General features: G+C 48.3%; 1 protein-coding gene across 1 annotated transcript in view; it reads right to left on the reverse strand.

Moving 5' to 3' along the window:
- LOC118366724 (probable ubiquitin carboxyl-terminal hydrolase FAF-X) overlaps positions 1–12910 on the reverse strand; it is a 78095-nt gene that overhangs the window by 12374 nt on the left and 52811 nt on the right. Inside the window, 3 exon segments of the mRNA XM_035749327.2 lie at positions 533–1103; positions 1377–1580; positions 11762–11903. Coding sequence (XP_035605220.2) covers positions 533–1103; positions 1377–1580; positions 11762–11903 — 917 coding nt within the window.

Genomic DNA, 12910 nt, shown 5'->3' on the forward strand with positions numbered 1-12910 from the left:
GAGGAAATTGCTGCAGTTTACCGTCAGCCAATGTAATGTTCAGCTCTGCCATCCTATACTCTCCCTCTCTATGCAACTCTCCAAGAGAGTGGTGAATCTGTATGCATGTTACCAGTGGTAAGATTAAAAAGGTAGATATTTATTTGATTAAATATTGAAAGGAATGAAAATATCAGCTATTAAAACATGGCAGAAGTCTTCTATCGTTATTACAGTGATAAAAGGTATTTTTACGGTACTACTGGGGCTACTGTAACATGGCTGAGAGTTAGCTATACTAAGGAGTGAGGCAGGGCCTTTCACAGTGCACAAATTACAAAAGCAGATCACTGTGAAAGCAATCTCTCTTCTTGGGTTGTACACAATAGAATGGCTCTACAGTGGAAAGATGTCCACGTAGAGCAATGACCAGCAAGGGCCAAAACAAGAGGGAACAAAGGAGACAAACAGAACCTCTGTGTAGCATCAACAGCACCTGCCTTAAATAGAGCTCTAGAATGTATATTGAAGCCAGTGTGTCTGTTCCACGTACCTGGCGGAGGGTTTAAATAGACACTGTTACAGGTCAGAAGTTTCTTAACAAACTGGAAATACTCCAGGCTGTATTGCATACGGTTGTGCATGAACTGCACATTCTGCTTGCGCACACTGCACTCAATCACGTTGGGCATCTTGACCTGGTGCGACGGCTTGTTGTTGGACGAGGACGAGATGGTCAGCTCCTGGATGTACTTGACCAGCTCACTGTCCTTGTCCAATGAGTCCATGCGTTCGTAGAAGAGGATGTAGGCATTCCACCAGCGTTTCTGGCGCCGGTAGGACATTCTCTTCATCATGTGGTCAAACACCTCGCCCATGTACTCCCCTCCGAAGCACTGATTCTTCATCTCCTCCTCGTCGTCCATCTTGCACTCAGTAACGTCGCCGTCGTCAAACTTGTACCAGCGGTTCCGCTCGCCGTCGGCCACGCCCACGTTCCTCTGCGTGATGTAGGAGTAGTAGTGTCCGCCGCTGGCCTGGCCTGAGTGGACCAGCACCCCCACAAGGCGGTACTTGGAGCTGCCCGGGGGCTCTGGATCAGAGGGCTCGTTCTGCTGGATCACCTGGTGGCAGGACACCATACAGATGATCAGTTTAGTAAAGAAATAATTCAGTGTATTGCCATATCTGTATTTATCGCAATAATTGATGTTCCAGTGAACCATAATGGGTTCATTTAAAAAGGGACAGTTTAAATGTGGTCCCATCCATTTAAATCAAACATTTCAGATCTTTGAAATGAGAACGACCACTATGCCATTATGAACACATGAAAATGTATTCATTTTTACACCCTATAATGTAATAATCTGTGTGAACATCATGCCATCCTTAACCTGGTTCTCTGGGTTGACGTCGTCCCCCTCCAGCTTGGCCACCCCGGCTACAGTGTAGGGCTCCATGTCCAGCTCCCTGGGGAACTCAAAGTAGTCGTTGAACTTGATGGCACACTCCCTCTCCCAGTCGTAGTCAAACCTCTTCAGCTGGATGGCCAGCACTGGAGGAAGCTTCTTGATCAGCAGACGCTTCACTGTGTCCACCTGGAGGGAGGAGGGGAAGAGGACCAACCTGTTACTGCTACTAGTCTTCTACCTATAGGGGGGAGGACCAACCTGTTACTGCTACTAGTCTTCTACCTATAGGGGGGGGACCAACCTCTTACTGCTACTAGTCTTCTACCTATAGGGGGGAAGAGGACCAACCTGTTACTGCTACTAGTCTTCTACCTATAGGGGGGAGAGGCCCAACCTGTTACTGCTACTAGTCTTCTACCTATAGGGGGAGAGGACCAACCTGTTACTGCTACTAGTCTTCTACCTATAGGGTGGGAGAGGACCAGCCTGTTACTGCTAACTGCTACTAGTCTTCTACCTATAGGGGGGGAGAGGACCAACCTGTTACTGCTACTGGTCTTCTACCTATAGGGGGGACCGACCTGTTACTGCTACTAGTCTTCTACCTATAGGGGGGGGAGAGGACCAACCTGTTACTGCTACTAGCCTTCTACCTATAGGGGGAGGACCAACCTGTTACTGCTACTAGTCTTCTACCTATAGGGGGGAGGACCAACCTGTTACTGCTACTAGTCTTCTACCTATAGGGGGGAGGACCAACCTGTTACTGCTACTAGTCTTCTACCTATAGGGTGGGAGAGGACCAGCCTGTTACTGCTACTAGTCTTCTACCTATAGGGGGGAAGAGGACCAACCTGTTACTGCTACTAGTCTTCTACCTATAGGGGGGGAGGACCAACCTGTTACTGCTACTAGTCTTCTACCTATAGGGGGGTGGAGAGGACCAACCTGTTACTGCTACTAGTCTTCTACCTATAGGGGGGAGAGGACCAACCTGTTACTGCTACTAGCCTTCTACCTATAGGGGGGAGGACCAACCTGTTACTGCTACTAGTCTTCTACCTATAGGGGGGAGGACCAACCTGTTACTGCTACTAGTCTTCTACCTATAGGGTGGGAGAGGACCAGCCTGTTACTGCTACTAGTCTTCTACCTATAGGGGGGAAGAGGACCAACCTGTTACTGCTACTAGTCTTCTACCTATAGGGGGAGGATAACCTGTTACTGCTACTAGTCTTCTACCTATAGGGGGGTGGAGAGGACCAACCTGTTACTGCTACTAGTCTTCTACCTATAGGGGTGGGAGAGGACCAACCTGTTACTGCTACTAGCCTTCTACCTATAGGGGGGAGGACCAACCTGTTACTGCTACTAGTCTTCTACCTATAGGGGGGAGGACCAACCTGTTACTGCTACTAGTCTTCTACCTATAGGGGGGGAGGACCAACCTGTTACTGCTACTAGTCTTCTACCTATAGGGGGGACCAACCTGTTACTGCTACTAGTCTTCTACCTATAGGGGGGGGGAGGACCAACCTGTTACTGCTACTAGTCTTCTACCTATAGGGGGGCCAACCTGTTACTGCTACTAGTCTTCTACCTATAGGGGGAGAGGACCAACCTGTTACTGCTACTAGTCTTCTACCTATAGGGTGGGAGAGGACCAGCCTGTTACTGCTACTAGTCTTCTACCTATAGGGGGGAGAGGACCAACCTGTTACTGCTACTAGTCTTCTACCTATAGGGGGGGAGGACCAACCTGTTACTGCTACTAGTCTTCTACCTATAGGGGGGAGAGGACCAACCTGTTACTGCTACTAGTCTTCTACCTATAGGGGGGAGAGGACCAACCTGTTACTGCTACTAGCCTTCTACCTATAGGGGGGAGGACCAACCTGTTACTGCTACTAGTCTTCTACCTATAGGGGGGGGGGACCAACCTGTTACTGCTACTAGTCTTCTACCTATAGGGGGGACCAACCTGTTACTGCTACTAGTCTTCTACCTATAGGGGAGGGGGGAGGACCAACCTGTTACTGCTACTAGTCTTCTACCTATAGGGGGGGAAGAGGACCAACCTGTTACTGCTACTAGTCTTCTACCTAGGGGGGGGGAGGACCAACCTGTTACTGCTACTAGTCTTCTACCTATAGGGGGGTGGAGAGGACCAACCTGTTACTGCTACTAGTCTTCTACCTATAGGGGGAGAGGACCAACCTGTTACTGCTACTAGTCTTCTACCTATAGGGGGGACCAACCTGTTACTGCTACTAGTCTTCTACCTATAGGGGGGAGGACCAACCTGTTACTGCTACTAGTCTTCTACCTATAGGGGGGGACCAACCTGTTACTGCTACTAGTCTTCTACCTATAGGGGGGAGGACCAACCTGTTACTGCTACTAGTCTTCTACCTATAGGGGGGCAACCTGTTACTGCTACTAGTCTTCTACCTATAGGGGGGAGAGGACCAACCTGTTACTGCTACTAGTCTTCTACCTATAGGGTGGGAGAGGACCAGCCTGTTACTGCTACTAGTCTTCTACCTATAGGGGGGAGAGGACCAACCTGTTACTGCTACTAGTCTTCTACCTATAGGGGAGGGGGGAGGACCAACCTGTTACTGCTACTAGTCTTCTACCTATAGGGGGGAGAGGACCAACCTGTTACTGCTACTAGTCTTCTACCTATAGGGGGGAGAGGACCAACCTGTTACTGCTACTAGCCTTCTACCTATAGGGGGAGGACCAACCTGTTACTGCTACTAGTCTTCTACCTATAGGGGGGTGGAGAGGACCAACCTGTTACTGCTACTAGTCTTCTACCTATAGGGGGAGAGGACCAACCTGTTACTGCTACTAGTCTTCTACCTATAGGGGGGGGACCAACCTGTTACTGCTACTAGTCTTCTACCTATAGGGTGGGAGAGGACCAGCCTGTTACTGCTACTAGTCTTCTACCTATAGGGGGGAAGAGGACCAACCTGTTACTGCTACTAGTCTTCTACCTATAGGGGGGAGGACCAACCTGTTACTGCTACTAGTCTTCTACCTATAGGGGGGAGGACCAACCTGTTACTGCTACTAGTCTTCTACCTATAGGGGGCCAACCTGTTACTGCTACTAGTCTTCTACCTATAGGGGGGAGAGGACCAACCTGTTACTGCTACTAGTCTTCTACCTATAGGGTGGGAGAGGACCAGCCTGTTACTGCTACTAGTCTTCTACCTATAGGGGGGAGAGGACCAACCTGTTACTGCTACTAGTCTTCTACCTATAGGGGGGAGGACCAACCTGTTACTGCTACTAGTCTTCTACCTATAGGGGGAGAGGACCAACCTGTTACTGCTACTAGTCTTCTACCTATAGGGGGGAGAGGACCAACCTGTTACTGCTACTAGCCTTCTACCTATAGGGGGGGAGGACCAACCTGTTACTGCTACTAGTCTTCTACCTATAGGGGGAGGACCAACCTGTTACTGCTACTAGTCTTCTACCTATAGGGGGGGGACCAACCTGTTACTGCTACTAGTCTTCTACCTATAGGGGGAGGGGGGAGGACCAACCTGTTACTGCTACTAGTCTTCTACCTATAGGGGGGGAAGAGGACCAACCTGTTACTGCTACTAGTCTTCTACCTATAGGGGGGAGGACCAGCCTGTTACTGCTACTAGTCTTCTACCTATAGGGGGGTGGAGAGGACCAACCTGTTACTGCTACTAGTCTTCTACCTATAGGGGGAGAGGACCAACCTGTTACTGCTACTAGCCTTCTACCTATAGGGGGGAGGACCAACCTGTTACTGCTACTAGTCTTCTACCTATAGGGGGGACCAACCTGTTACTGCTACTAGTCTTCTACCTATAGGGGGGAGGACCAACCTGTTACTGCTACTAGTCTTCTACCTATAGGGGGGACCAACCTGTTACTGCTACTAGTCTTCTACCTATAGGGGGGGAGGACCAACCTGTTACTGCTACTAGTCTTCTACCTATAGGGGGGACCAACCTCTTACTGCTACTAGTCTTCTACCTATAGGGGGAAGAGGACCAACCTGTTACTGCTACTAGTCTTCTACCTATAGGGGGAGAGGCCCAACCTGTTACTGCTACTAGTCTTCTACCTATAGGGGGAGAGGACCAACCTGTTACTGCTACTAGTCTTCTACCTATAGGGTGGGAGAGGACCAGCCTGTTACTGCTAACTGCTACTAGTCTTCTACCTATAGGGGGGAGGACCAACCTGTTACTGCTACTAGTCTTCTACCTATAGGGGGGAGGAGGACCAACCTGTTACTGCTACTAGTCTTCTACCTATAGGGTGGGAGAGGACCAGCCTGTTACTGCTACTAGTCTTCTACCTATAGGGGGGAAGAGGACCAACCTGTTACTGCTACTAGTCTTCTACCTAGGGGGAGAGGCCCAACCTGTTACTGCTACTAGTCTTCTACCTATAGGGGGAGAGGACCAACCTGTTACTGCTACTAGTCTTCTACCTATAGGGTGGGAGAGGACCAGCCTGTTACTGCTAACTGCTACTAGTCTTCTACCTATAGGGGGGAGAGGACCAACCTGTTACTGCTACTGGTCTTCTACCTATAGGGGGAACCAACCTGTTACTGCTACTAGTCTTCTACCTATAGGGGGGAGAGGACCAACCTGTTACTGCTACTAGCCTTCTACCTATAGGGGGGGAGGACCAACCTGTTACTGCTACTAGTCTTCTACCTATAGGGGGGAGGACCAACCTGTTACTGCTACTAGTCTTCTACCTATAGGGTGGGAGAGGACCAGCCTGTTACTGCTACTAGTCTTCTACCTATAGGGGGGGGAGGACCAACCTGTTACTGCTACTAGTCTTCTACCTATAGGGGGTGGAGAGGACCAACCTGTTACTGCTACTAGTCTTCTACCTATAGGGGGAGAGGACCAACCTGTTACTGCTACTAGCCTTCTACCTATAGGGGGGGGAGGACCAACCTGTTACTGCTACTAGTCTTCTACCTATAGGGGGGCCAACCTGTTACTGCTACTAGTCTTCTACCTATAGGGGGAGGACCAACCTGTTACTGCTACTAGTCTTCTACCTATAGGGTGGGAGAGGACCAGCCTGTTACTGCTACTAGTCTTCTACCTATAGGGGGGAGAGGACCAACCTGTTACTGCTACTAGTCTTCTACCTATAGGGGGGAGGACCAACCTGTTACTGCTACTAGTCTTCTACCTATAGGGGGAGAGGACCAACCTGTTACTGCTACTAGTCTTCTACCTATAGGGGGAGAGGACCAACCTGTTACTGCTACTAGCCTTCTACCTATAGGGGGAGGACCAACCTGTTACTGCTACTAGTCTTCTACCTATAGGGGGGGACCAACCTGTTACTGCTACTAGTCTTCTACCTATAGGGGGAGGGGGGAGGACCAACCTGTTACTGCTACTAGTCTTCTACCTATAGGGGGGGAAGAGGACCAACCTGTTACTGCTACTAGTCTTCTACCTATAGGGGGGAGGACCAACCTGTTACTGCTACTAGTCTTCTACCTATAGGGGGGTGGAGAGGACCAACCTGTTACTGCTACTAGTCTTCTACCTATAGGGGGAGAGGACCAACCTGTTACTGCTACTAGCCTTCTACCTATAGGGGGGAGGACCAACCTGTTACTGCTACTAGTCTTCTACCTATAGGGGGACCAACCTGTTACTGCTACTAGTCTTCTACCTATAGGGGGAGGACCAACCTGTTACTGCTACTAGTCTTCTACCTATAGGGGGGACCAACCTGTTACTGCTACTAGTCTTCTACCTATAGGGGGGAGGACCAACCTGTTACTGCTACTAGTCTTCTACCTATAGGGGGGACCAACCTGTTACTGCTACTAGTCTTCTACCTATAGGGGGGAGGACCAACCTGTTACTGCTACTAGTCTTCTACCTATAGGGGGGCAACCTGTTACTGCTACTAGTCTTCTACCTATAGGGGGAGAGGACCAACCTGTTACTGCTACTAGTCTTCTACCTATAGGGTGGGAGAGGACCAGCCTGTTACTGCTACTAGTCTTCTACCTATAGGGGGGAGAGGACCAACCTGTTACTGCTACTAGTCTTCTACCTATAGGGGGGAGGACCAACCTGTTACTGCTACTAGTCTTCTACCTATAGGGGGGAGAGGACCAACCTGTTACTGCTACTAGTCTTCTACCTATAGGGGGGAGAGGACCAACCTGTTACTGCTACTAGCCTTCTACCTATAGGGGGAGGACCAACCTGTTACTGCTACTAGTCTTCTACCTATAGGGGGGGGAGGACCAACCTGTTACTGCTACTAGTCTTCTACCTATAGGGGGGTGGAGAGGACCAACCTGTTACTGCTACTAGTCTTCTACCTATAGGGGGAGAGGACCAACCTGTTACTGCTACTAGTCTTCTACCTATAGGGGGGAGGACCAACCTGTTACTGCTACTAGTCTTCTACCTATAGGGTGGGAGAGGACCAGCCTGTTACTGCTACTAGTCTTCTACCTATAGGGGGAAGAGGACCAACCTGTCACTGCTACTAGTCTTCTACCTATAGGGGGAGGACCAACCTGTTACTGCTACTAGTCTTCTACCTATAGGGGGTGGAGAGGACCAACCTGTTACTGCTACTAGTCTTCTACCTATAGGGGGAGAGGACCAACCTGTTACTGCTACTAGCCTTCTACCTATAGGGGGGGAGGACCAACCTGTTACTGCTACTAGTCTTCTACCTATAGGGGGGGGGACCAACCTGTTACTGCTACTAGTCTTCTACCTATAGGGGGGAGGACCAACCTGTTACTGCTACTAGTCTTCTACCTATAGGGGGGGGACCAACCTGTTACTGCTACTAGTCTTCTACCTATAGGGGGAGGACCAGCCTGTTACTGCTACTAGTCTTCTACCTATAGGGGGGCCAACCTGTTACTGCTACTAGTCTTCTACCTATAGGGGGGAGAGGACCAACCTGTTACTGCTACTAGTCTTCTACCTATAGGGTGGGAGAGGACCAGCCTGTTACTGCTACTAGTCTTCTACCTATACCTGGGGGGGGAGAGGACCAACCTGTTACTGCTACTAGTCTTCTACCTATAGGGGGGAGGACCAACCTGTTACTGCTACTAGTCTTCTACCTATAGGGGGGAGAGGACCAACCTGTTACTGCTACTAGTCTTCTACCTATAGGGGGAGAGGACCAACCTGTTACTGCTACTAGCCTTCTACCTATAGGGGGGAGGACCAACCTGTTACTGCTACTAGTCTTCTACCTATAGGGGGGACCAACCTGTTACTGCTACTAGTCTTCTACCTATAGGGGGGAGAGGACCAACCTGTTACTGCTACTAGTCTTCTACCTATAGGGGGGAGGACCAACCTGTTACTGCTACTAGTCTTCTACCTATAGGGGGGAGAGGACCAACCTGTTACTGCTACTAGCCTTCTACCTATAGGGGGGAGGACCAACCTGTTACTGCTACTAGTCTTCTACCTATAGGGGGGGGGACCAACCTGTTACTGCTACTAGTCTTCTACCTATAAGGGGGGGAGGACCAACCTGTTACTGCTACTAGTCTTCTACCTATAGGGGGGACCAACCTGTTACTGCTACTAGTCTTCTACCTATAGGGGGGAGGACCAACCTGTTACTGCTACTAGTCTTCTACCTATAGGGGGGCCAACCTGTTACTGCTACTAGTCTTCTACCTATAGGGGGGGAGAGGACCAACCTGTTACTGCTACTAGTCTTCTACCTATAGGGTGGGAGAGGACCAGCCTGTTACTGCTACTAGTCTTCTACCTATAGGGGGAGAGAGGACCAACCTGTTACTGCTACCAGTCTTCTACCTATAGGGGGGAGGACCAACCTGTTACTGCTACTAGTCTTCTACCTATAGGGGGGGAGAGGACCAACCTGTTACTGCTACTAGTCTTCTACCTATAGGGGGGAGAGGACCAACCTGTTACTGCTACTAGCCTTCTACCTATAGGGGGGAGGACCAACCTGTTACTGCTACTAGTCTTCTACCTATAGGGGGGAAGGACCAACCTGTTACTGCTACTAGTCTTCTACCTATAGGGGAGGGGGAGGACCAACCTGTTACTGCTACCAGTCTTCTACCTATAGGGGGGAGAGGACCAACCTGTTACTGCTACTAGTCTTCTACCTATAGGGGGGGGGGAGGACCAACCTGTTACTGCTACTAGTCTTCTACCTATAGGGGGAGAGGACCAACCTGTTACTGCTACTAGTCTTCTACCTATAGGGGGGAAGAGGACCAACCTGTTACTGCTAGTAGTCTTCTACCTATAGGGGGGAGAGGACCAACCTGTTACTGCTACTAGTCTTCTACCTATAGGGGGGAGAGGACCAACCTGTTACTGCTACTAGTCTTCTACCTATAGGGGGGAAGAGGACCAACCTGTTACTGCTACTAGTCTTCTACCTATAGGGGGAGAGAGGACCAACCTGTTACTGCTACTAGTCTTCTACCTATAGGGGGGAGAGGACCAACCTGTTACTGCTACTAGTCTTCTACCTATAGGGGGACCAACCTGTTACTGCTACTAGTCTTCTACCTATAGGGGGAGGACCAACACGTTCCTGCTACTAGTCTTCTACCTATAGGGGGGAAGAGGACCAACACGTTCCTGCCACCACCCATGAAATCCTACAGGAAAGTACAGTGCATTCGGAAAGTAATCAGGACCCTTGACCTTTTCCCACATCTTGTTACATTATGGCCGTATTCTAAAATTGATTCCATTTTTTTTAATACTCAATCTACACACAACACCCCATAATGAGAAAGCAATTTTTTGGAGAAAAGTTCTGCAAATGTATTCAAAATAAAAAACAGAAATACCTTACTTACATAAGTATTCAAACCCTTTGCTAGAAGACTCCACAAAGAGCTCAAATGCATCCTATTTCCATTGAGCATCCTTGAGATGATTCTACAATGTGATTGGAGTCCACCTTTTAGTAAAATCAATTGATTGGACATGATTTGGAAGGCACACACCTGTCTATATAACGGTCCCACCGTTGACAGGGCAGGTCAGAGCAAAAACCAAACCATGAGGTCGAAGGAATTGTGTCGAGAGACAGATGTGGAGAAGGGTACCAAAACATGTCTGCCACATTGAAGGTCCCCAAGAACACAGTGGCCTCCATCATTCTTAAATGAAAGAAGTTTGGAAGCACCAAGACTATTCCTAGAGCTAGCCGCCCAGCCAAACTGAGCAATGATGGTCACTGAGAGCTCCAGAGTTCCTCTGTGGAGATGGTTGTCCTTCTGGAAGGTTCTCCCATCTATGCAGCACTCCACCAATCAGGCCTTATGGTAGAATGGCCAGACTGAAGCCATTCCTCAGTAAAAAGGCACATGACAGCCTCTCTTGGCATTTGCCAAAAGGCACATAAAGGACTTTCAGACAATGAGAAACAAGATTCTCTGGTCTGATGAAACCAAGACTGAACTCGTTGGCCTGAATGCCAAACGTCACGTCTGGAGGTAACCTGGCACCATCCCTACGGTGAAGCATGTTGGTGGAAGCATCATGCTGTGGGGATATTTTTCAGCGGCAGGGACTGGGAGACCATGAACTGAACAGAGCAAAGTACAGAGAGATACTTGATGAAAACCTGCTCCAGAGCTCTCAGGACCTCAGACTGGGGCCAAGACAACGCAGGAGTGGCTTCGGGACAAGACTATGAACGTCCTTGAATTGCCAAGCCAGAGCAAGGAATTTAACATCTCTAGAGACCTGAAAATAGCTGTGCAGCGACACTCCCCATCCAACCTGACAGAGCTTGAGAGGATCTGCAGAGAAGAATGTGAGAAACTCTCCAAATACAGGTGTGCAAAGCTTGTAGCGTCATACCCAAGAAGACATGAGAATATAATCACTGCCAAAGGTGCTTCAACAAAGTACTGAGTAAAGGGTCTGAATACTTACTTAATTGTGATCAGTTTTTTTATTTTTAATACATTTACAAAACTTTCTAAAAACCAGTTTTTCCACTTTGTCATTATGGGGCAGTGTTTAGATTGATAACAGGGGAAAAACGATTTAATCCATTTTAGAATAAGGCTGTAACATAACCAAATGTGGAAAAGTCAAAGGGTCTGAATACTTTGCGAATGCACTGTAGCTGGTTGGAAAAAGATGTGATTAGAATATATTATTTGGAGTGGTTCAGAAATAGGCTACACAGTAGACCTACCACAGTTAAACAATCAAACAGCTGTGTGCTTCAGAGCAGGACTACCCCAGTTACGTCAGCCATCTCCGGCTCAGACAGACATCAGCATTCAAGTCGCTGACTGATCAGGCCAAGGTGAGTTGTCTCACCTTCTTGTTGCACTTCTCACAATGGTATGCGTTGGCTCCCTCCAGCAGGTCTCCCTTGACATACTGCTCCATAGAGTCCAACAGGTTCTGGTGGTTCCTGATGTCTACATTCAGAGTGGTGAACGACTCCTCACACTCATATCTGGAGCACGCACACATGCACAGACACGCACAGACACACAGTATCCACATAAGTTATCACCAACACTGTAGCAGCCTCATTAAACCTAGGGCTGGGCGATATATCAAATTAATTTGATTAGTTCTAACATATGTTTTTGCGCGATATTCCAAATGCCTGTATCGCAAGAATCAAGGTTGTTATTTTGTATTTTTCTGAGCGTTTATGTCCGCTTGTTCTCATGTTGTATTTTTGGTCTCGTCTCCTTCGCTCCTCTGTGCTGTCCGCACCTTCCCATTTACACCAGAGATCTGTATAAATGACAAGATGCAAATCTCTGCACTAACACTGTGAGTTGTTGTCCCAAAGGCGTGAAGGCAGGTCGACAAGCTTAGGTCCAAAATAAACCCATAGAAACGCATTGGCTTGATTTTGGACAGATTTCAGTGTGCCTCTTTTCTATGGTTTACACACACACACACATCAAGCCCCTCCCCTGCCTCTCACGACAACTGACAAGCGGTTTGTTCTGACAAGCGGTTTCAACTCGCTATTTGCATTTGAGGTTTGGTCCAACAGAATTGGTCATATGGACACCAGAACACATTGAGACATTATTTTACTGTAATAGAGAAGTTAAAAAGGGTATGGTTAAACAAGTTATGTCTCAACTACTCAAAATGCACGCAGAGTAGACACTACTTAAACGAGAGTACAAATGAACATTGAATCTGGAGAATGAATGTTCAGTTTGTCGCTAGCAGCATTTTAGACAGACGGTCTAGTTTGTGTTTTATGAATGTGCAATAAGTATAAAACACAATTACATAAGGAATTGGCAACTCGTTCTCATTCTGAGAAATAAGGTAGGCCACTTGATTTAAAACTCTGAACCAAGTGGACAGGCCAACATGCTTTTCAAACAGTTGGAGACAGACAGAAGGGCATGTTCATAACAACTCAACTGTTCAACCTTGTCATCTTGCAAATAGAGCCAAGTTGGCTAAACTTAAAGATTAGCTGGCTAA

This window comes from Oncorhynchus keta, chromosome 34 (genome assembly GCF_023373465.1).
Source record: "Oncorhynchus keta strain PuntledgeMale-10-30-2019 chromosome 34, Oket_V2, whole genome shotgun sequence".
In the NCBI taxonomy this organism is placed as follows: Eukaryota; Metazoa; Chordata; class Actinopteri; order Salmoniformes; family Salmonidae; genus Oncorhynchus; species Oncorhynchus keta.